Consider the following 24932-nt stretch of genomic DNA (forward strand, 5'->3'; position numbering starts at 1 on the left):
CAAACCAACAACCTCAGAGCAACCGGAGAGAACTGAACGCAAAATAGAGCAAGCGAACTCTTTTATTTTATTTTACTTTCCTGCCCGATCTAATGGGGGTTGCGATGGAGGTGCGGTAAAAAGGGATACAGGATGTGGGTTCAATTTGTCACACCGATCACGTCGGCGGGTAGTGACCCAAACGCGCCCGGTGATCGAGAAAGCTACGCGTTCGGATCAGCTACGCACGATCAACGATCATTCCATCTCGTGCTTTTTTTTTTGCTCTCTTGCTCCAATTCTGCAAGATTCGAAGTGCACCTGGAACCAGGCAAATGACTCAATCTTAGTCATCGACTACTGGATGTTGACCCGGACCCGGATCGCGTTCCGACGATGTGAACCTTTCTCAAAAAGCTCGGGTACTCGAACCATACCCGATCGATCGCAATCGCAGATAGATTAATGTGCAATTCCCTCCTGCGCACGGAGATACCCCTTTTTCGGTTGAGTCACTGAGGTTTGGGCTTTTGGTCGAAAACGTGGTCGAAAATGGGGACACCCGCCTTGTGGCGCGCACAATTGGAAACTAGACACAAAATATGGGACACTGTGCATGCTCGCGGCGGCGAAACAATGCAAACATCGATCATTCAAGAACGGCAAGAACCCGAGTGGCGTTTTGATCTTCCTGCACCGATATCGAGTAGACACAGTCCCTCCACACGGTCCGTTTGCGGCATGATTTGTGGAAATCCCACGCGATTTCTCACTGATTCTCATGCCCAGGAGACATCTCCGGGTATTGGAACCTCCGGCTAAAGCGCCACTCTTAAATCAGTCGTGATGCCGCATCATGCGCACATTAAGCTCGTCGGATCGTGTAGTGTAGTGTGGCTTCTAGCCGCAATCAATTAACATCTCATCTGGCATTAAAGACATCGCTTCGAGTAGTCTCTTCCAGGCCGTGTGTGATCGTGGAAGCATTCACTCAACAAGCAAGCAAGCAACATTGTTGCAGAACGACTTCACGCGGAGTGTGTGCTTCTGTGAGCAATGATCCATTCTCCACGGAATGGTATGTTGGTTTGCAGCAAAATTACCAACCACCAACACTGTACGCCTTGCAGCTCTGGTAGCAAACGAGCAGGAGCAGCGTTATTAGCCTCCCGGTAAGAAAAACAACTTCACTCGCTATTAAATAATTGTAATCACCTTCCTGGTCTAACGATTGCTTGATACAATTTAACGGCGGTTCGCTTACGCCCGAAGCCAGTGAGCATAAAGCGGACTTCGGAAAAGTTTCATTCACCTATCGCGTTTTGAAGGCTGGATAGTGAGCGCCTAAGATGAACACAGTAGGCCTTTGCGGGAAAAATGGTTCAGATTGTTTTTAGTTGTTCAAGCTGTTTTCGGCCCCTGTTGTTTTCCGCGACGGTAAGATATATCCCCGCCCCGGTAAGAACAGGGCCTTGAGAATATTCGTATCGTACACGTCATGAATTTTCGATAACCTTCTCGATAACACACTGCGCGCATACATTAGACGAGATACAAATAACACACGGTGCACGGTGTTTGATCAGGTGATCCTCCATCCTCCAGGGCTCCCCAGCTCTCCAAATGTATTCCACCAAATGGAATTAATATAGATATTTCGAGTTTCGTAATGTTAAATGGGTGAGTGGCGTGAGTTGAATGTCAACAAGCCACAAAACCGTTTTTCCATCCTAAATCCCATAGTGCAACTTAGTGTCTGCAAAGATACCGCCGCAGACTAACCTCAAGTCGGCGAAAACCCGGGGGGGATTAGATTACCGCCGGGTCTGGAACCTTTGCCCAAGGTTCGCATCATCATCTATCGTAGTCGCCCAACGGAAGTCACCGTCCGGAGCAGTGTGGGACGTGGTCGGGGTGAAGTCATACCCACAGATATGCAATCGATCTCGCGTGCAGCCGTGCAAAACGTGCTGCTTGTCTGGGGTGGTGTTTTTTTTTTTGTTTCTTCTCCTCCTCTGCAGATCTCAGACGCATGATCCGCCACATTACATCGGTGGAGTCGCGCCGGTCGATGCTCAGGACGGAAATGTCGTGTTAATCGACTAGCGCATAATAAGCGCTCTACTGCGAACCGACGACCCCCCCCCGAGTCAATCAGTTTGGACAAATGGCCTGACATTTTAGCACTAGCGCGCTAGAAGGCTGTTCACATTCAGCTACAGCGAGAGCGCGATGAAATGGAGAATAAATTAGATCACCGGCAGGGTAAAACAAATCTCCCGAAATGTTAAGAAGCTTGTTGTACCATTCGAAGAATTCTTTCTTTTTTGCTGCTGCTACTTCTCGTCCAAACACGCCGGTTTGGGGCACTTGGGCAAACATTTTCCAGCCCCGGACCTGCTTATCTAGAACACTCTAGCATGGGGGGATGTCTAAAGGAAAAAAACTCTCTTAAAGTGAGCTCTATTCGCAGTCTCGTTCTCGTGGACGTCACTCCGAACAGCTTCAAAACCCCTCCAAGCAAGCAGTTGAAGAAGCAGTTGACAGTAGCACCATTTATTCTGGAGCATCTCTTGGGGGTTGAGGCTGGGTACTGCTCCCTTTGCCAATATTGATCCAAGTGTGTACCATCCCCGTACCAACGACGACAGGATTACGTAAAGTAGGTGCGCCCGTCACCATATCGGGCGTAACCTGTTACCCGGAAACTTTTGAAGACACCCCCAGAAGACCCCGCGACAAGTGCAGCACAACTTACCATCCATCTTGTTCTGCAGGCTGTGCGGTGAATCTGGGATCGTGTCCGGCAGCGAATCACCGTCCGAGTTGAGGCTGTACGAGTGTTCGGTTTTGATCGGCATCACCGTCCCGATGATTGCGTCCGTCATCAGCTTGTCGTTCAGGATGACCGGCGGTAGCTTCGAGTGTGGATCCATCCAGTCCTGGATGTCCGGATAGTTGGACATCTTCAGTGTGTCTTGCAGGTTCTGTGTAGGGAAATGAGGGAAAAACAAAACGAACTTTAAAAAACAACTCTCTCGCATCAATATTGATTGTAGCCGGGCCCGACCAAAACAACAACAGCTCTATTTGTTTGCATAATGTAAGAAACACCAGGTGAAGGGCACTTTAGAGGGGGTAGAATATGCAATGGTGACGCTATCCGGAAGCACTGTTGGCGGCATCACCGTTAAAGATGCATCCATCACGCTTCGCTGATCTCACGTGCTGTTCGTATGCAGGGTATAAATTATTCATCTGCAAGGTGCAGGTGAGTGTATTCGATTCGATTGAAATTGTACCGCACGCAAAGAGGAACAAATGGAAGAGTCCGGTTCGTTTAAAGGCGATTTCGCTCAGCCGACACAAAAAAAAACCTTCGGTGAGTTTATTTTTCGAATCAACCGAACGCAACACCGCTTATTCGTTTCATCTCTGATAGCGGTACCTTAAGCGTCACAATGCTTACATCAATTCTAGCACACGAAGACACAAAACCATTACGAGCGATCGGTATCGAACTCTCCATTTCTGGCTGCAGGCTCGATCACAACTTCCAATCGGGATGATCGATGCAACATCGCTCGGTGGTGCGTCTGATGGCGCCAGCGGACCAATTTGTCCACACTCATGTTGACATTCCAAAACCGATCCTAATACCACACATTCCTGCACACATTCCGGCGTCGCAATTAAAGGGTCCCCTATACCGGGCTGATCTATTTTGAGGGCTTGGCCGGCAAAATAAATCGATCCCATTCCGTGCGGGGCATATTGAGAACGGTATGCCTTTTTAAAATAATTACACTCAATCGGCATACAGGTATGACAAATCGTATACCCACATTCACACTTGTTTCTTATTTTTCCAATTTGATTAAACCTCCTTAAGTTTACCACCCTTCCCCCCCCCCTCCCCCCCTCTCCGTGGGGGAAATAAATTTAAATTTTACGACTCCGATGCGAGAACTCCGGTTCGAAAGTGCGTTGCGTTGACGCTTTCCTTCATAACGGCCCGTCATCTGCTGTCAAACGCCGCAAGGCAACCGCACCGACGACGGTGAATGATGATGGATTTAGCTTAAAACAAAAGCCCAAGATTAAGTTGTTGTAGTTGAACCGCGAGACCGCCACAGAAAGGTTTAGCGCGCAGCACCAATGCAGCAATGGAAACCGGTCCTTTCAAAACAAAACCCCGGGCCGTGCTTTCATGATTGCTGCACCGGATAACGGTAAAGCCGTTTTGCCCTAGCACACATCGCACATTCCCGGTCACATTCCCGGTCGCATTCCCAGGTATTGGTTGCTTTTTTGTTTTCGTTCAGTGCCTCTCTTTTCGTTAGCGCACTTTGAAAATTTCCAACCCCGACGTCGATTGAAATGGAAACGGCAACGGGGAGCGCATTAATGCTCCCCCATTGATGAGGGATTTGCCCATTTTTTTTCGCGGCTTGCAGCAACGTTCTAAGCGCACAGCTTTGAAACAAATTAACCCCCGCCCGACCCATCATTAGCATATATATGCGTAAGTGGGTACCGCATCGAAACGGGGCTTTTCTTCAGCGCACCTGTTGAGGTTCTTCCAAATTTTCTCCCATGGTTCCCAGGAAAGTGTCAAGAAAATGCTACCGGGTATATATGCTCATCAAACCCTTATTCACGCACGATGGGTCGGGTTGCTTGGAAGTTGCGCGAGTTCGTCGTCTTGTCCCGCGATTCTTCATGTTTATTCTCTTTAAAGGTAAACATGCCAACCTGATTTGTTTTTTATTCTTCTCACACTCTGTGAATGAAATTGCAGCGAACGGGCGGGCACACTTTACGCGCGATCTAATGACTCAATTTAATTAATTTCCCTAGCGAGCGCTGGCTTTGAATGGTAATAAAACGAAAGACTTCAACCGGCGAAAGGGCAACAAGCGACGAACCTTTTAATGTTTTTTTGTGAGAATTTCTGTGTGTGTTCTAGCACTGTTTGATGGGTGAAAATACATCCCGATGAGTGTTATTTTTGTCTTGATGTGTTCATTAGAACACCATCCCATCTTCCTCATATAAATGCAACATTTATACAATCCCAAGAATCGATCAAAGAACAAGGAAAGGCGGAGATCGTTTCTACCTTCACCTGAACCGAATAAGGGCAAAAAGAACAAAACTGTCCGTTTGAAGAAAGGAAAGGTCGTACATTGGTGTTACCTTCTTTCTCTTCTCCTACCCCCCCCCCCCCCCCCGCTTCCCCTTCACCCATCCTCTTCGATTCACGCTGCACGTGCATCCGTACGCGCCGCCATTTCGATAACGGCCGTAAGCGCTCGGTGCGCGACACTTTGCGCTTTTACGAAACAGGTAGAACTACTTTCATTTTCCAAACCTGATATCCCTTTTGCGCACTATCATCACCCTTGCCTGAATGATGCAGCCATACCATTTTATCCCCTTCCATCCCAACCTCACCTAACCTAACATGTTCTGCAGCACCTAAGATCCTTGCCTTTCACCCGCGAGAGAGGGCCCTTTTGTGTGTGTTGCGCGGAACAACACGCAACGGAGCCCTTTTTTTACCTTTTTGCTTGTGCAACACACACGGCGACATTATATGTGAAGCGGAGATGTTTTTCTTTCTTTTTCGCTCCACTTTTCTCCGTTCAATATCTTTCTTTCGCTTTTGCTCTTTCACGCTTGCATCCGGGCCCAATGCTGCATCCGTGTTCCTTTGATCCTTTGCTTTCATTTCGCCTCACGGCGCGACTGTCCAGTGCGTAAAGGATACCCCAAAATGGGCAGAATGAAAGAATCCCAATCTCACGAGCCGCATGAGACGATGTTGTCCTTTTTGGTGGCACACGGTTTTATTCTACGACCGCTGTGCTTCGGGGACATTTCACGGGGACTTTCTTCCGTCCGTTAATAACTTCACCCCGTTCGCCGCCTCCGCGACCGGTATGAATTTTCCCATCGTCCTTTTTCGGTGTTTTCTGTTTTTTTTTCTTCTCTTCCCCATTTCCAGCTCTTTACTTTCTTCCGCGTTACGACATACAACCCGGTCGGTGCGAATGAAAGAAAAGCGCTATCAACATAACTGCTGTACTTAAATTCGATCGAATTGTGGGGTTTTTTGGTTTGTTGAAAAGAAAGCAAGGAAGCAATGAAATAATACAAAAAACGCCCTTTTGATGGGAACGAGCCGAAACGAACCGGGAACCCCGGGAATGGGTCGTCAGCAAAACGAGCCCGATCGGCCCGGCGGTGGTTAAGCCGAGAAAATACCGAGACCGATTATCGCTTATTATTTTAGTATTTTACGATTACGATTATTAAAAAGGCAGAAAACAATCTTATTAATCGTTACCGTGCGTGACCGGCAGCGAGGGTTGTAATAATTCCCTCCTGCGGATACCGACCGTGTGTACCGTAAAACGGGGAGGCTTATTTGACTGATCTTGTTTCTTGGGGTCCGGATTCGTCCGCACCGTCCGTCCTTTTATTTCACGGGGTTGAAAAATTGTTGTTCACGAAAAATCAAACTATTCATTAGCAGTTCACTTTTAAGCCGGTTCGAGCATCAATAACCTTATCGAACATTGTGTAACAACCGGAAGCCGTATTAAGCTGGTGAAGATGGTTGATTAAGCAATAATTTGAAAGTGTTTACGGTGGCATTTTCTATGCAGTTCAATTTCTTAGAGAAGTCAGTCTTAGAGAAGGGTCATGCGAAATAGTTCAGCTATATATAAATTTTTGAATATTTTTTATTGTTATTTTCCAATAAATCTTAAATATTCGATCGAAGCATAGGGGCGTGAAATCTAATTATATTACTATAAATCTTCCTTCTAAGTTGAATAGACGCTTTAGACCATTTATTTTGCCTTTTAACCAGTTTTTTGTTAATTATTTCTACTTATTTTCTATGGTTCGGTAATTGGTTTTGTCAACCTTTGGTTGATTTCGTCATAGTTTTATATTCTTTGGTTTAGTATAGTATTTAACTTGTTTCATTCAAACTTTAAAAATTTTTTCTTAGTTTTCTTCATAAGTTATAAGTTTTCTGTTGCATATTTTGCTATGATCGTCATGTAGTCGATATTCATTCTTTTTGTATCTGTTTATGATAATGTGTTTTCCGTTTTCTGTTGTTTTACACTTGTTATTCTTTTAGTTTCTTAGTTTTTCAGTAAATTTTGGAAGTTTACTTGTTTGAGGTGTGGTTCCTGATCTTTTTGTCATTTTTTACATGTGACAGAATTTTTGTTTCTTCCACCAGGCTGATCATTTTTTCTTTAAATTCATATTTTTTGGTATATATTTTTCTTAATAGGAAAAGACGCAAACAAACGACACTTCAAAGCCCTCCCCTAAATCAACCATTTAACTTATTGTTTTCTTATGTTTACTATCCCAAAAATACGAAAACATTGGAGAGATTTTTACCATTTAATATTTTAATTTTTTTAAAAGCATGAATTGCATACAAACATAAGGCTAAATAGGTATAGGGGGCAAAGGTATGAAATAATGCTAACCACCCTCATCAATCCGTGCTCATTCATCCCCCAAAAGTTCATCTATTTTCCACCATCCACCATGACGAACCGTTTGCACCGTTAAGCAACCGTGTCGTCGATCGTTTGTTGGCGGCATGACTTTCACTCCTCGAAATATTTCCACGCCGGATTCCCGTGCACACACACACACCCTTCTCTTTCGTACGCAAATTCCTGCCGCATTGCACATATGCTCACCTACATCCTTTCGACACAAACCGTTTGATCGTTTGATCGTTCCATTTCACCCTCCGCTTGGTGATCCCACGTGACCGGTCAACCAGCCGGCCTGGCCTGGCCTGGTCTGCGCTGGTGATCATGGGTGGAGTCACCGGGTTGCGATGCGGTCGGAGCGTATGCTTTAAGTGATCTTGTTTCGCTGTCAAGAACGGTCGTTTTTTTGTGTTCCCCCCTTCACCCACCCAAGGACCTCCTTTCCCCTTCACTCGCCCCTCCAGCCCCTTCTGGTTGGCGATGATTTTGTCAAAAATCTGTTTCGTGTGCCAACGGTGACCTAACAGTGGAACAGCCTGCGTGCCAGGCTTCTCGCTGCAAAAGTGTTGCACGGTGCGACGGTGTGTCGGCAACCCCTTCTCGGCAACCACCGCGTGTACCGGCATGACGCACAAAATCTAACGCCCGACCGGCGTTGTGACCGATACGTTTCACATTTGACCTAAAAAAGACCTAAACTCCGGTCGGTTTGGTGGGAAGGGACAACAACAACACACGCCATTTGGGCGAATTGCAGATTTTGTGGTGCCAATTCCGTTGTGTGCTGTGTATTATTCTTTTTTCTTTGCATGCTCATTTCTTTCTCTTCTTGAACGATTTTGCAAAAAAAACACTCCACCCCATGTCCGATTGCACAATGCTGCGTGTTTGAAAAATTATTGACGACCGGTGGCCCATTGGTTTTCCTCATCCCTTCGACACCCCCGGGCCCCGTTGCGTGACACGGGAGGAAACCAATCTTGTTTTCTTTTTTTTTTTTGGTGGAAACGAAAGGTTTACGCAACGTCCAAATTGTGGCCTCGGGGCAAGACCGGTAGCACCGCGGTGAAACGGTGAACAAAAATCTCACTTTCATCAGTGAAACTTTTCTCATTTTTCCTCACCGGTTCCCATGTTTCAGGTGGATTTTTTTTGTGGAGTTAGAGTTTCATGGCCGTTAGGCTAGTAAAGAATGGCCAATGGCGACACACGAAATGGCCAAAATAAAAAAAACACACACCCCGAGGCAAACTTTACGCTGCCAAAATACATTTTTGGTAGTGTAAATATTTAGCGATGGTGAATTCTTTTTTGGTTGCAAGTGAAACATGCATTAATGCATGAAGCGCAACGAATCTCATCCCTCTCAATGAGAGGAGAGAGAGGACATGCAAAAAAAATAGACCATCATGACGATGACAAAACCGGGCCACCCCACCCAAACCCAAGGTGCAGTTTTAGGGATGCAAGAACAAACAAAACAAAAAAAAGGCTAAACATTGAAAGTGAAACTCCTTCGCTTCGTGTTTCCTTTCTATTCGTCAGTTGTGTGCCCGAACAATTGAGTGTGTTGACATTTCGGGTGGTGATCCCCCGTCAACAGTAAGAAGACAATAATAAATCGGCTAAATAGCTTATGTGGAAAAACGATCCAAAATCCGCACCATGTTCAGCGTTCGTACCGAAATTGAAACGAATTTAAATAAATCGGTGCCTCTCACCGAAAGGCATCATTTTTCACCCCGCGAGCACCCCCGGTCGGCCTTTCGAATGGTGCTCTTTTGCTGGTGGTGCTGGATGGGGGAACGAGTTTGCCATTTTTTTTTTGGAACACGCGCTTTTCAAATGTCAAACGGTTTGGCGGGTTTTGATGGTCTATCTTTCACTCGGCGAGATTCACTTACAGCGTCTACAGGGCGTCTTGTTGAAGTGATTTACTCACGAATCAAAATTGCTCCTTCGAAATGGATACTCATTACCGACCCGGTAACGATTGCCATTGGTCGAAAAATTCGATTCAATTCGATTAACACAGTTTTCATTCACCATTTGCATTAAAACCACCTAGGGTGCCATCATTTCCACCTTTTCTGGGACTTTTACGACAAGAATATGGTCCACCTTGTGTGGGCAAATTAAAGATCTTGAAGGAAATGAAACCAACTGTAATGGTCTCCCAAAAAAAAAAAACAAACATCGGAAAAGGAAACATTTTATCGATCGAAAATGCAACCGGAGTTTCAGCAATGCGGAGAAATTATGACCATGGCATTAAAGTGATTAAAATCCCAGTCAAAACCCCCGGTCGAGTGCAGCCGTGTTATTAGTAACAATAAAATAAAGCTCAAACTTCAGTGGAAAAGAATATACATTTTTTCCCCGTTGCGAACTTGTCGGTCGAACTCCCCGAACTTTGCCAATAATTTGCATACTATCCCTTCACTAACACACTGTTGCGACATGTAAGGCCCCCATTCGCCGGTGGAGCAACGAGGGATTTTCGTGCTTTCCGATCACAATCGCAAGGGCGTCACGGTGAGCCCTGCACCTTTCGCCTTTCCACCGCACTGTTGAAGCCCGCCTCCTCATGCGCCCTTCTTCCCCTTCTCTCGCCCTTGTCCACTCTTCGTGTGATGCAAACAGAAACACAAGATACTATATAAGAAAGAAATATTTTGCAGTATCGATCGGGGCCTCCGGGGGCTTTTGTACGAAAGATTGATCACACACACCATCCGCAACAGACGACGAACCCTGCGTGCGACGTGCCCGTGTATAATTAATCGTGATTGATTTTTCGCGAATAAACCGTGGTAAGCCTTATGCATTACTGCACGCCTTTCCTTGGTTCCAGTTGCGATCGCGAACATTTCATATCTTTATTGATTTGCGGCGAAGCTCGTTTTTTTTTTGGTTTGCTGCTATTTTATAATGTCCTACCCCTGTTGATAAGCGGGTGACTTTCACCTTTCATTTTTCATCGATCAGCTTCCGCTTCACGCTCGGGTTTTGCGGTACCGGTGGGAGTGAAGGTAACGATTTAATTTTTAACTCTCACCCCGTGATTAGTGGGCTGCCGTGCAATTTGTGTCCTTAACGGTAGAAACCCACAGAAGTCAGCGCCGGTTTGATGCAATTCAACGTTTAAATCTTTTAAAAAGCAAAAATTCCCACTCGCTTCTTCACTATTCCACCACGTTCAATAATGCGTTGCGCGTTATCTCGAACCACACTCGATGGTATTCGTTTTAAATTACATTCTGACTGCATGTGCGAGTACGGTGAGTGTGCTCTTATCGGTCAAGGGTATGGCCGCATGGGTAGAAGATCAAGCAGCAGCACCAGGGATTATTCATCTCCTCGTGCTCGGTGAAACGTTGCTGATACTGGGGCTAAAACACACACTCCCCAGGGGAAGGTTTAATGTCCGACCTGTCCGATGCACAACGTGATCACCCACAATTGTTTGATCAAGCAAAAAAAAACCACATTGCATCACTCAGTACGCCTGAATCTGGTACACATTGTTTGTTCATTCATAAATTGTGTGCTCAGTAGGCCAGGTGCACGAGGCACTTTGGAGTCTGATATCAAGAATCAGTTTCATGAATGAAACTAGGCGGTTAGTGTTAAGTGGGGCTCAATGTTTGAGATATTCTCAAGGTTTGGTGAGTTCACGATCCAAGAAGGCATTGAACAATTATTGGGAATATTCAAAATATTACAAGCTGATGTCTACTGATGTTGGATTAAGATTTGAATGAATTATTGCAAATCAAACAAACAACATTCTACGAAACCTACAAGACGTCAATAAAATGACGCAAGCATGCTAATATCTCTATCTGAAATGGGTTAGACATTCTCTTCACGGCACAATCTCCGCACCGCCTGGTACGATGACTCACGCGCACTTTACGTCCCGGTGTCTAACGTTACTCAACAGTCGCGCTGTAGAAAATTGCAAGTGGTTGACAATTGGTCGCCGTTTCTAACACCTTCGACTCCACCCTATCCGATGGAAGGGAAGGGGGGACCTTTGGCAAGCATTTCTCCATCGGAATAATCGGTCCACCTTTTAATGCCTTTCGAATGTACCGAAGGGGAGAGGCCCGGAGATCGAACAATCGAATCGAGCGGCTAGGGCATAACGGTGCATTTTGTGTGCAGCCCTGTCGCGGCTGGAGTTCCCCGTCGTGCACACGGGGCTTTGCAAACGATTACACACCGGCATTCTTGAGAAACATCGCCGCAGGGTCTGAGGCTCGCCGATCCAACGAGCGAACGATCGACAGTGTGACAGGGTGCACGAAGCATTCCTCTCTGCATCGGGACACGCCTCGGGACTTTAGGAGGCAATCGGGCCGAGCTGGAAAAAGGGACTACCGTGCGCACACCGTATGCCTCTCGGACATGCAACGTTGCAACCTGTGCAACGGTGAAGAATGTGCGGAATTCGAGCACCTTCCGCAGCAATATCAAGGGCAGTGTTTGGTTGAGTTCAGCTAAGCGTGAACCAGTTACCGAGTTGGAGGTACAGCTCAAGCAGCAGGGATTGAACAGAAGTCAACCTGATCAACCTTCATCAGCCCATCGCGGTGGGTGGGTGACTACAGCTCTTTTGATTTTGAACATCTCAGGTGTTGCTCCCGGGACCACACCCGTCCTTGACATCGTTTCGCCACAACACGATGGCAATGAACTTCCGCGAAGATTACTCACCAGTCTCGTGCCTGTTCACAAACTTATGCTAAATAGATGAGTAAGCAGCGCTTCACGCTTGATCGCACTGCTGCTGGCATGACACATTTGGCAAACCCATTCGGACAGCAAAAACCGTGGAGTTGGCTTTGCAACTATCGAAAACAAAGAAAAGGGTACCTTAAACACGGAAGAGGGAATCACCTGTGGGTTTGTTGTCCCCGTTTTGCAGCAATCTATCTGCGTCGCAAATAAATAGATTCGCCATACCGCCATTATCGCCGATCGAGGTGTGAAAGTGGGTCAACCGGTAGTCTATCGCCGAAAACATTCCAAACAGAATGCACACAGCGAGAGGAGACAAAAACTCCCCCCCAGGAGCATGGATGAGCAATACCCACCGGAATCTACTACGCCGTAGCGCCGCCACTTGCGACAAATTGTGACGCTACGCTAAATGGGGACACATCCGATCGTCGGGCAGATCGTCGCCGGCCGATTGCCAGGATGATTCGCAATTCGCTGCGTGGATTATTATGAATGAAGAAGCGTGTGGTTCTTGACCAATCCCCGTTAATCCGTCAAAATCTGCGCCCGCACAGAGACCGTGTCTCGTGTCAATGGCCTCAAACTGGAACCGAAACGCTTACTCATCGGCCGTGTGAGTGCCGGGCGGGGCCACAGCCCCAGAGTCTCCGACAACTGGGTTGTCAGTTTAATTTATGCCGCTTTACGAGGTGAATAATACCCAACGAAATCGGATCCGATGACAACTGGACAGATGATTCTAAGGTTCAAAGAGGGGGAAGAAATCGCACTTGCCATCGTTGCACACCTTGGACATGCACTTGACGATGCAGGTCGTCAGTGCCGTCACGATATGAGGCTGTGATGCCAAACTGCCCGGTAATTCGTCCACATGCAGCGGATCGTCTGTCCATCATGGGCAGTTTTCGAGGTACTTTTAGCAGCGTCCCAAGCCGGAATGGACCCGAAGCACACTGGGCAAAGATTTCCTCAAGGTTCTCGCCGTGAGCGAACGTTGCAGGGTTGGAGAGATGGTGTGTCCAACGTGGAACAACACATTTTGCTTTGGAATGTTACGAAACCTAAAGAATGCCCCGGTGCTCCACACGTGTGCTGGCGGTGTTGGTGCGACCGTCTGAATACTCATATTTACGCCCCGCACGTCCCTCCCGGAAGATTATCCGAAATGGGGGTGTGAGGGAGTGCCGAACTCGAGAAGTGAAATGAGTAAGAAAGGCGCGTAATAGCGCTTCTTGCGAGGTGTGTTTTGTTGTTTGCTGTTTTTTGGTCGGTACGATGTCAGAACACCGATGAGCCTGGTACGAAATTGCGAGGTGAACGTTCTGAGTGTGGCACACCGTCATGTCCACAATTACCCCTCCCCGCTTGGTAAATCTTTCCCTCCTTCGGGGCGCGTTATTCAATCTAAACGGCGAGTTTAATGCTTCCCAGCTTTACCTCCCCCCAGGGTCACTCACTTCTGTCACTTCTCGCTCCTTATGCGCTCCTTTAAAAGGTACTCCGTATTTATGAGTTTGGTGGACAAAGCCAGCAATCAATTTAAATAAAAGTAAACTTTTATTCACATTCCTCACAAGGGTGGCGGCTGACATTGGGCGAAGGAATTTATTTGCGCTACGCGGTGGAATGATGAAAGTAAGGGAAGAGTTTTGAGTTCTTATTCAATAATGTTTGAATGAATTTGATTGCAAAAAAAGGAGTTCTGGAATTAGTTTTAATATCAATTAATTAATATTAAACTTATTAACTATAAAATTTATTTTCTTCAAAAACCTAATGTCCTACAGAGGCTTTGAGATGATATCTTTAGAATTTGATGATTTCTTGGTTCTTTTCAAGTTGAAGTGAACTTTCTCTAATTAGGGAAGAATATTAAGATCCTACTCCATAATTTTGAGATATTTTGGATGTAATAGACCTCAAGTTTGCTTTAAAATCAACTAAATTTCACAGAATTATCTATTCGTCTGAATTAACGAATATTTCACAAAGATGACCTACAGAGGCTTAGAGTTGACATCGTTAGAATTTGATGAATTCTCGATTCTTTTCAAGTTGAAGTGAACTTTCTCAAATTAGGGAAGAATATAAAGATCCTACTCCATAAATTTGGGAGATTTTGGATGTGATAGTCCTGAACTTCGCTTTAAAATCAATTAAACTCCACAAAAATATAAATTTGTCTGAATTAACGAATGTCTTACAAAGATGTCCTAGAGAGGCTTTAAGTTGGAGTCATTAGAATTTGACGATATCTTGATTCTTTTGCAGCTCGTAGTGAACTTTCTCAAGTTAGGGAAGAATATGAGATATTATTATCTGAACTCTTTTCAAGTTGAAGCAGAAATATGTGTCTCAACTTCAGTCTCCAAGACTGAAGATCCCAAGTTTCCAGAGTTACCTCTGTATATCCCACCTCAACTTGGAAGAATTCGGAAAAGTCTTCAACTCTTGCCCATTGGATCTCAACATCTCTGAATGTAAGAAGATCCGTAAAACCTTGTTCTATACGAGAATGCCGAGGAAGTTTGTCCAGCATCTTCACAGATCGGATGCCATCGCAGTCACGCATCTCTCTGCACAGGTCTCTGCACTCAGCCGCCCCGTTGCCGTAAAGTCTAGTTTTCTACGCAACAGTGTAACCTCACTTATCATGCGCGGCCATCCATTAATCTCGCGTGGCTACCCTTCCGCGCGCTAGGCATCTCACTGCTGCTTCCCCAAACATTAGCGTAGAGTGCGGGGTTTGTTCTTTCCCTACTTTTTTTTATGCGTTCATGTTTTAATGCCTCTTTCATAAGCCGGTTGATGCGATATTATCGATACGTGCGACTCGACGCTGTTTCGAACGCACAGTCGAATAACGGCATCTCTCTTTTGTCAATTTCGACACCGAGATCTCCTCCCCGATGCCGATGCCACCAAACAACACCAGTCGGGGGACGCACATACACACCGTCCCGTATGCCAAAGTTCTGCGGGAGTGGCCGGACCGGTTCAAAACCGTCCTCCTAGCTGTCGTTTTGTGCGTTCCTTTTCGGAAACACGTTTCGGTGGCCAACGCCTTGACGATGACGCCTTTCGGCTTCCCAAATAAAATCCGGACCCTATCTCTACCGGACTACATGGGACCGGACCCAGGACCGACCAAAACAAAAGGCAAACAACCTTAGCTGCGCTGCTGGCAAACGAAGAAAACGGGATTGACCCGGGAGAACCGGACCCGGCCCAGATAAGCCAACGGGGGGCGGGAAAAAGTGAAGGTAATGGGACTGGAGGGGGGGGCGGGGGGGCTAGCGGGAGGACAAAACATACAACAAAACATACACGCATTTCAATCATGTGACGTCGGCCCCACTTCTGCCGTGTGCCCCCGTATTCCCGCAATCACTCACAAAACAGGTTGTAATCTTCCAGATTTTCCCTTCAAACTTCCACGCAGGACGCAACGCGATACGCACGTACCAAACGCGCAAAAGTCCACTTTCACATACGGTGGTCCCGTCGGTGGAACGGCCAGCGCACTGAATTCTTTCTGTGTGTGCTTTTTTTCTTTCGAGCGGTAGATCGACTCACCTCACACAGTTCGGTTAATGATAAGCTGTCAAAGCAGACAAAATCATGCTACAGCCAACCAGCTCGATCCCTGGCGAACCGAGAGCCCCTTCGGGGACTTGAACCCAATAATGAACGCGACAACAGCAATACTTTGAAGTTGGAATGAAAAACGATTTTTAAACGAAAACGAACACCAAGAATAATTCATCACGCACGCATGGCGCATTTTTCCCGGGGTTCGCAGCCGCTACTTCTTCGACGAGTGCAGGGCACCAAATTATGAGAGCGATTGTCGTGCACGTGCAAAGCTCTCCTCCCCTCCCGTAGGGCAAAGAATGTCTCACACGTGAAATGTAGCTCTTTTTTGGGATAAATTGTAGATAATTTGCTTTCTCCAAACCTTCTCGGCGATAACGATCTCCTGCGCGAATGAAAAGCTCTTAGCGCATTCGCACGCATGCACTTAGATAAGCATGAAAGCTTTATGAAAGCCGTGCCGCGCGCGGCTTATCGGTGAGGTATCGATAACGAACGCGCATCAGGAAATCACGTCTTGTACTCCGAACGCGACGTCTTGGAACAGAGCTCAGACTCCCACTAATGGAGTGAGTGGGCAACGCACGGCAGATGCATTCGGAACTACGATTCAACCCTAGCTCACGACTAGTGGATCTTCCCATTTCACTCCACTGCGAATGTTTCCGCAAGGTTGCACGTGTTTCAACTTCCGACTGGAGGGAACTCCGGGAAGAAATGCCTGACGCTCGGCACTACCAGACCGGAACCGTGTTCTGTTGGTTGCCTAGCCCGAGAGCGGCATTCGACTTATCAATGCACATTCGTGCGGTGCGCAAGAATACCTTGGAAAACTAGCCGTCCACATGTGGAGTTTGTTCTTAGCCGAGCGTGCGCTCATCATGTGGCTGGAAGACCGATCGCTAGCGAAGCATGAAACGGCTCCAGACTTTACACAAGATCTCTTCCACTCTAAGGCTTCGACGCATTGAAGATGTTCCACATGTGGTCACTCGCTCATCGACGAGTTGTGGGCAGGAGTTGCGAGTTGGGGGTAAAAGAAAATAGCACGTCTAAACTCACCGTTTAATAGCGCGATTCGCGATCCGAATGGTTCAAACATCGGCGATCGACCCCTACGAAAACTGTTTTACCTTTTTATTTTTTGTGCTGCGCCTCGAGGAGGACAACCCGTCTGCATGAACCTGGAGCTGAACATGCCCGCCCGCCGGAGGTTGTGTAATTTGCGTTATCAGTCAGGGGGAAAACAGGTTTTTCCGCTTGCACGCTTGAAACTACTTCTAAAACATAATCATAATAACGTTGTGCACCGGCACCGGGGAGAACCTGTCTGATTGTTTTGTGTGGCGCTTTTTTTTTGTATCGACTAGTCCCAAGTCATTCGTTGCAGAACTCTAAATTAGACATTGGGCTGCAAAAAAAGTGTACTTTGTAGTAGCACTTTTATAACACTGTACGCCACGGTTGAAACAAGCGAATGTTTTATGTAACAGGTGGGCTGATAATTGTTTGGCCTAACACAGATATCGGGCTAGAAGTTTTATATCCATATCACATTTCGTTTGTACCAACCTTCAAATGAGTTATGTCAAAATTTGACAGCTCTCGGACAATAACCTAGTAGGTTAGAGCGTTTTGTATTATGAATAATCATGGAAAAGAAGGAATTTGGCGTGATGATAAAATATTGGTTTTTGAAAGGGAAAAAATACAGTTAAAGCCAAACATTGACTTGATGGAGAGTTTTTGGACACTGCACCACCAAACTCAACTATCAGATATTGGTTTGCTAAATGTTAAATTGGTTAAATGAGCACTGAAGATGGTGAACACAGTGGAAGCCCAAAAGAGGTGATTACAGAAGAAAACATTTAAAAAAATCACAAAATTATTAAAAGCAACCATAATGTGAAGTGGACCGAGATAGCTGACACCCTGAAGATGTCTAAGGAACGTGTTGGACATATCGTTCACGAGTATTTGGATATGAGATTATGCTGTGTCCAAAATGGCTGCCGCGCGAGCTCACATTTGACCGAAAACAACAACGAATTGATGATTCGGAGCAGAGTTTGGAGTTGTTTAAGCGAAATAAATCAGAGTTTTTGCGTCAATTTGTTACCATGGATGAGTCTTGGCTTCTATACTTTACTCCAAAGTCCAATATACAGTCATCCGAGTGGACTGGACGCGATGAACCTGCTCCAAAGCGGGGGAAAACGCAACAAGCAGCTGACAAGGTTTTGGCGTCAGTTTTTTGGAATTCGCTAGGAATAATCTTCATCGATTACCTTGAGAAAGAAAAGACCATTTACAGCAACTACTATATCAAATTATTGGAGCATTTTAAGGACGAAATCACCAAAAAACGGCCATATTTAAAGAGAAAAAAAAAGGTTTGCTTCACCAAGACAACTTACCGTGCCGCAAACCAGTGAAAATAATGGCAAAAATTCATGAATTAGGTCACGAAATGCCTCGCCACTCACCGTATTTCGTAGATCTGGCTCCCAGTGACTAACCGCATTTCTTAGATCCCAAAGGGATGTCCCCTGAGAAGAAATGTTCGTCGGATAAAGAGGTGATCGCCGAAACAAAGGCTTTTTTTGAGGCAAATGACAATTGCTACTACATAAATAGTAACCAAAAATAGAAAACTGGCTATAATCGGTGTTACACCCTTGAAGAGATGTATGTTGAATAAAAAAAAATAATTTGGCCAAAAAATAGGTGTTTTACTGTCATAGGCCAAACAATTACAAACAACAACAATTAATTAACTGTTAGATAATGAAACGGATCTCGGAAGCAAACTGAGCGGAGTGACATTGCAATTAGCACACCTCATCGAAACGGGTGCCCGCCGGGTGTTCGAAATTATCTATCACCGTACAGATGGAGAGCCTTCGGCTGATAGTTTTCCCCTCAAATTTCCCCGAAGTGACAATTATGTCACACACGGAACAGCTACAGCTACAAGTCACGCATCCAATCCACTTATCACTCGATCGAGAACGTCCCACCAGGTTTGATGGGGATCGTGACGAAATGTAACGAATTTTCCACACATCGTTCTACGTCTTGGATGTTGTTATTCCTTCCTTGGAGCTGCACCCCGGACCCGGGTTATTCTGCCAACATTATTACGAAACAACGCGGTGCGGTCGAGCAACGTAATCGAGCGGCGCGCGTATGTAGGTCAGCGATCGTTAGTCGATGCAAGGGGTGTTGCCAACCAAGTCGGTTACTAGCCGGAACTGGTTGTTATACGGCATTGACCGGAGATTTTGCACCAAAAAGAAAGACACACAAAAAACGGCCCGCCTGCAAATATAATCTCCCGTCCGTCTGACGAAATCGATCGAAATGCAAAATGCAAATGCGCCTGATGAACCGGGCCGGGCCTTTCCCGAAACTGGGTGTGCAATTTTGCGATCCAAAACATGCGTTCTCCCCACCCCTCCCGTGCGGGTTTTAAGCGTCGAAGTTGCAAGTTAATTTGCAGCTTTCGGTTCCGTTCAATCCTTTGCCGAATTAGACCCCCAAAACAGCGGTCCCCCGTACGGTAGCGGCTAAAGCGACGGAGCCCGGTACTGGTTGCCTTGGGGGCTTTAGAAAAATCACTTAAAAACTGACATCAGGCACACGCGTCCGTCCGCCCGTCATTGTCATCTTAGTGGGCTTAGTGCTACACCATAAATCAACATGCGTTCCCCCTGTTTTTTGTCGGATTTTCGTGCGCAAAAATTTTTTTGCCATACTTCACCCCAACAACAGCAGCGAAAAACCTCATCCCCAAGTAAACTGTGGGCTTTTTTGTTTTTTTTGCTCAGTTTCCGTACTTCTGCACGTTCTTCTAGCCGAAGCCATACAACGGCTGTAAAACCTCTCGGACAGTGTGTCCACGCAAAGTCCGCAAAGAACTTGTGGAGGAGAAATGCGTTATGCAACGGCACTCTAAAGCACTGGAAACGCGCAGTTTGTGGTTTCCCGCTGATTTATGGCAGGAGTATTACGTTTGATATTCCTACAATGATGTGTGTTATATTACCGCCGCCGAAAAGTTGACCGCCCCCGAACCTTATGGAGGCCCCGAAGTGTGTTGAGCTGGGCCGAGGGCTTTAGTTTTTGCTGAATTTATTAAGAAACCAACCAGAACTTCTTCTTCGCACCGAGTGTCCCAACTGGACGAATGCCGCTGCAGAGATTCTATCATGCGCGTGACACATATCGGTTATGTCATCGAGACTTTTGATGTCTTTTTCATGTGCCGTTGCGTTTCGGGGTTGCATCCTGTGGCGTATGTTTTTTTTTTCGGTACGTGAATGTTTATTTATTTGCTTGCAAACACCGCACCGCGTACGGTGGAAGCCGCATGCCGTGTTTTCGCTGCATCCGTAGAAGTTCTCAAAAAAAAACAGAAGACATAACACTGACGAACATCGATCGTGGGTTATAATTTGCGAAGCAGGCGTTTTGGTGAACTCGCGCTTTTGTAGGGCATCCTATGGGTCTATGTAATTACGCTCAGCATAGCTCCACCGGCTAGAATATGATGATGACAGACAGAAGAATCAACCGCCCCGGGGATCAATCACGCTACACACTACGGCGGTTGTAGGCCTCAGCGACCTACATAGAAGGCGATTGGACCGGAGACGACTCTGTATTCCCAACCGCAAAACATTAAACCCACGCAACAAGAGCACTCACATACCGCGGCCATACTTCCGACGGGTGTTGCGCAGATGACTCAAGCACCCTCCCTTGTCGAGTGCTTGGAGTTTCATTCATCGATTCCGTGGACGCGAAGAAATTTGATTCGTCCGGCGCCTTCACTTCACGCCATTGATGATACTTTTACCGTGTTCACCGTTTGGTAGTGTCTGCCGTGGGCGCTAAAGGAAGGTTTCCGTACGTACCCGCTGTCTATATGGACGGGACTCAAGTGGCGTCTCGGGAAATTAAAGCTACCCGCGGGAAATTCGATCATTGGTGAAAAAATGGCCAACCTGGATGGTCTTATGCTCATCGCTATTGGATGGATGTGAATGAGCGGGGGAAAGTACAGTAGTTAAGACACTTAGTTTTGTAAATTGTTTCAGCAGGAAAGACGAACTTCAAGTTCCAGTTTCTTCTTCTTTTGTGGCACTACAGCTTCAAGAGGACTTAGGGTCTGCCAATTCTGACAACTGCCAAACCAACTATTTTCCCTCTATTTCCCAAGAATCTCAGGACATGATATGCAAAAGTTTTGGATGCCAAAATTGGAGAGAGTACAGTACAAGAACTTAGACATCTCAACAAGAGTCATCAGGTTAATATATCCCGCCGGATATCCCAGAGCGGGGGTTCTCTTGAGACATTCCTGCATCTTGGGGAGCTCAAAATTCAACATCTCATTAGTGGATCGTGCAATATATTCATCGGATGTTTCCGAGTCCTAATAAGCACTAAGAGTGATCTCGCTTAGAAAAGACCTGAATTAATTTCAAATCAGAAGTCTATTTACAAATGAACTATAATAGCCTTTTAGATATTAGAGTTGCATTCTTCTCTGATACCAACTAATAAGAGAAATTCAGCATTACTTCTCATTAGTTAAACGTTTACGACAATTGAATGGATATTAGTATAACTACTTCCATTGCCTCACCTTAACGAATTGGAGACATTAATGAAAGAGTCATGTCTAAACTAACAATTACCACTTCCGAAACCCGTTACATTGGCCGCATTTTGTTTTCAAAACTTCTTCTCTCGCTAAAGCATCTACTCATCAGATTAGGTCGTGGAAGAGGAAGCATTACTTCGCTTCGGACTATCCATCTTAAAGCACGCGACCGTTATCGTTAAGATGACGGGAAGAAACATTCAAAAACTAGCCGCAAATGACTAGAAAAAGCATCCTCCGCTTAAGCTGTAACGGATTGTGTTTCCCTTGCTGCATGCACGATTTGAAGTTGCCGAGCAAAATCAGATTGCTTTTTGGGATAACGAAATATTGTCAGAAGATATCACATTTACAACAATTTCACTTCCCCTCTAATATCTTTCTAATCACCCATAACGGACCATATGGTCGACGGACAGAAAAATGCAAATTAGAGAGTCAACACTCCTTCCTTCGGAGTTGTTAACGAAGCGCAGCACATGCTTGATAAACCGAAGAGGTCAACCCATTTCACTCCAAGATATCAGTGACATTTGACGAACCGCTTCGTTGCGGAAAGGAAATGTGACATTAATCCTCTGGTCCGTACGCCCCTCGGAACTCGGAAGACAATCTGACAAAACCCTCCCCGGACCGGATGTGGCTGGTTTGACTACATCTCAAGAAGACAACCGAAGACAAAAAAAACACACGACTCTTTGATTGATGGTTCCGTTTCGGACGGATGGCTTTCGGTATGGGGAAAGGAAATAGAATGGAGTGGAGCGCGAACGGGGTTGAAAAGCAAATTTCCAAAACACACAAATCGCGGTTCGCAAATCGCGATTTGCGAAATTGATGGCAGACTTGCTGTCGGCATGCGGCCGATGGGACGTCTCAGAGTGCTGTTTCGCTATGTATCTCTTGATCGTAGTGGGCTTTGCGTCTTTTTTTTCTGTTTGGTAGTGGTTTTGGACTACCCTCACTAATGCTGTGTGCTTCTGCAGAGGCATAACATTATCCTCCTAACAAAACAGCAACGGCAAAACTGGCCAGGGAATTGAGAATTAACCTCATTCCAAATGAATCGTTGCTATTTTTACCCACTACTCTCGATCTCCACTGCCACTTTCGTCTGCATCTTCTTCTGGCCTGCTAGTTTCATTCTCCTTTGCATCTCCTTTCGTGATGATCACTCAAGCCATTCGGCCCAAAAATGTGAACTTCACCCAAACTACTGCTACTACCCACTTTGGGTTGCATTACGAATGGAGCATCGATGATGAGAAGGAGACCTCCGCTTTAATTGAATTAGGAAAAAACCGTGCATCAAACATTTGCCACCCAACTCCTGCACGCCCTTATCCGGACACTCTCGCTCGGCTTTCCACGAACGAATTGCTCAAAACGATCGTAAATTCAGCGTGCCTTCGCACCGTAATGTACCGTAAAGCCGGCCATCCCGCGCCCGGATCCACCGCAAACAAACGCGGCTTAATTAAATCAACACGAACCAATCTTTGCAACCTGCAATCAATACCCAAACCGCCCGATCCGAATCCCGATCGAACTGCACAAGATTGGTAGATTATTACAATGTAGCGTCGAATATCGCCCGGGGTGGTGGTGGCTTTTGCTTAGTGAATCCCTGCTCCGAGGAAGCGGGGAGGGGTTCTCTTTCGCCCTTCACTTCAATGCCGGGATGAAGGGGACCACCACCATGGTGGATGGCATCCTAGAATGGTGGCCGCACAAACGATCCGCAGACAGGATGGCAACAGCTGTAGCCACGCACGCGGGTTTTTCGTGCTCCCGGCAAAGATCACCACTTCATTTCGCTGGCACTGCCGTGCAGGAGGTACTTGTTGGACCCGGGTTTGGCCACACTCACCGGTCACGATTCGCCATAGTTTGCGACCTTCTAATCCTGCCCGATGCCGTTCCAGAGGGCTCAGGCCGGTTCGTACCAGCAGAAGCCACCTCCCAGCCCAGGACTCTAAGCTTGGGGAGACTTGTATGATGAATGGTGGTGGTCTAACTCTTGATTTGCGAGCGTTGAAAGAACACGGGAGGCGACTAGGGTCGTTCCGATTGACTCCGATCAATCGATCGCAACGGGCAAAGATCGTGCCTTTCTCCCGCCGGTGAAGAAAGGAAAATATTATAAACGGTTTGGGATCGTCTCTAGTGCAAAAATTCAGTAAGAGGTTACTCTTGCGAAAGTGTTAACCCTTGAGTGATTGTTTTAATAAAAATACTTTTTAAATTTAATCTATTTTAATGCTCCAGACATCTCCTCCGTGTATAACGACCCGCTAGATGAGTTATCCAAGATTTTTGGAAAAATAGATGTTTTTTTTTTGGAACAATTTTATTGTTACAATTTATTTTGAACATTACAACTCATAATACTCTTTCATATTTTCCTCACTGGTGTTTTCATACACATTTTCATTGTCATCATCCCGTCATCATAAATTGCATGATCCTCAGTCCCATCAAGATTGCTACTGATGTCGCATTTTTTAAAGGATGTGATGACAATCGTTTCACTGACACCTCTCCATGCAGTAAGGACCCGTGAAGGAGTCAGATTCGAATCAGCCCCTTGTATCCACTTACTCCATATTTCTCTTATCATACCCTTAAATGATAGTGGTTACAAGAGACCGATTAGACCTCCAGGAATGACTTCTAGAAACGTTTTGCTCAGAGGAACAATTTATTTAACTTCTGCTGGTAGATGACCTCTAAATGCATCCCGGACTAGCATTGCTGATTTTTCATAAGAGCTGCAAACATTTTTAAATCACAGATTCATCCTTGTCTTAACCATCCATCCTTTTATTAACGGAAAAGTTACTACCCTTGTATAACGATCCCCTTAATTGGACTTTAGTCATTTTTGACCTAAAAGGGGGTCGTTATACACGCTAAAGTACGGTAATCTCCAAGTAACGTAGACGTAGAATAGTCGCGCAGGATAGGTATTTTAGTGCACTTGTGCTGTCATTAGTAAATCACATCAATACCAACAGATGGCGCTAATGTTCCTAAGAGAACCCTTTTTAATTTAATATAGAATTAAACGCCGTCTATTCGGGTTGATCTGATCTCGAGCAAGTTCTGATACAGATCTCGTGGTAAAGCATTTTTTAATAAGACCATTTGATGTGTGGAGTGTTGTCCAAAATTATATTTTAAGCTATAAACAAAACTGTCAAGTCAAGGACAGTCAATGACATCTAAATGTCAAAATTACATCCAAGAAGTACATGCCAACAATGGCTATTACGTGACTTCGTTACTTCAAACATCTCAATCAACATAATGAAAGCTCTTAGACACCTCGTCACTCAAGGGATAACTCAATTGGAAAGAGATTGGGAAAATAACATTTCTCCCTTGAAGTGTAA

General features: G+C 45.8%; 1 protein-coding gene across 1 annotated transcript in view; it reads right to left on the minus strand.

Annotated features, from left to right (window-relative positions):
- LOC128300285 (cyclic AMP response element-binding protein A) overlaps window positions 1-24932 on the minus strand; it is a 98484-nt gene that overhangs the window by 14392 nt on the left and 59160 nt on the right. The window contains exon 2 of the mRNA XM_053036302.1: window positions 2738-2966. Within this exon, the coding sequence (XP_052892262.1) occupies window positions 2738-2966 (229 nt within the window). The remainder of the gene's footprint in view (window positions 1-2737; window positions 2967-24932) is intronic.

This window comes from Anopheles moucheti, chromosome 2 (assembly GCF_943734755.1).
Source record: "Anopheles moucheti chromosome 2, idAnoMoucSN_F20_07, whole genome shotgun sequence".
NCBI classification, from domain to species: Eukaryota; Metazoa; Arthropoda; class Insecta; order Diptera; family Culicidae; genus Anopheles; species Anopheles moucheti.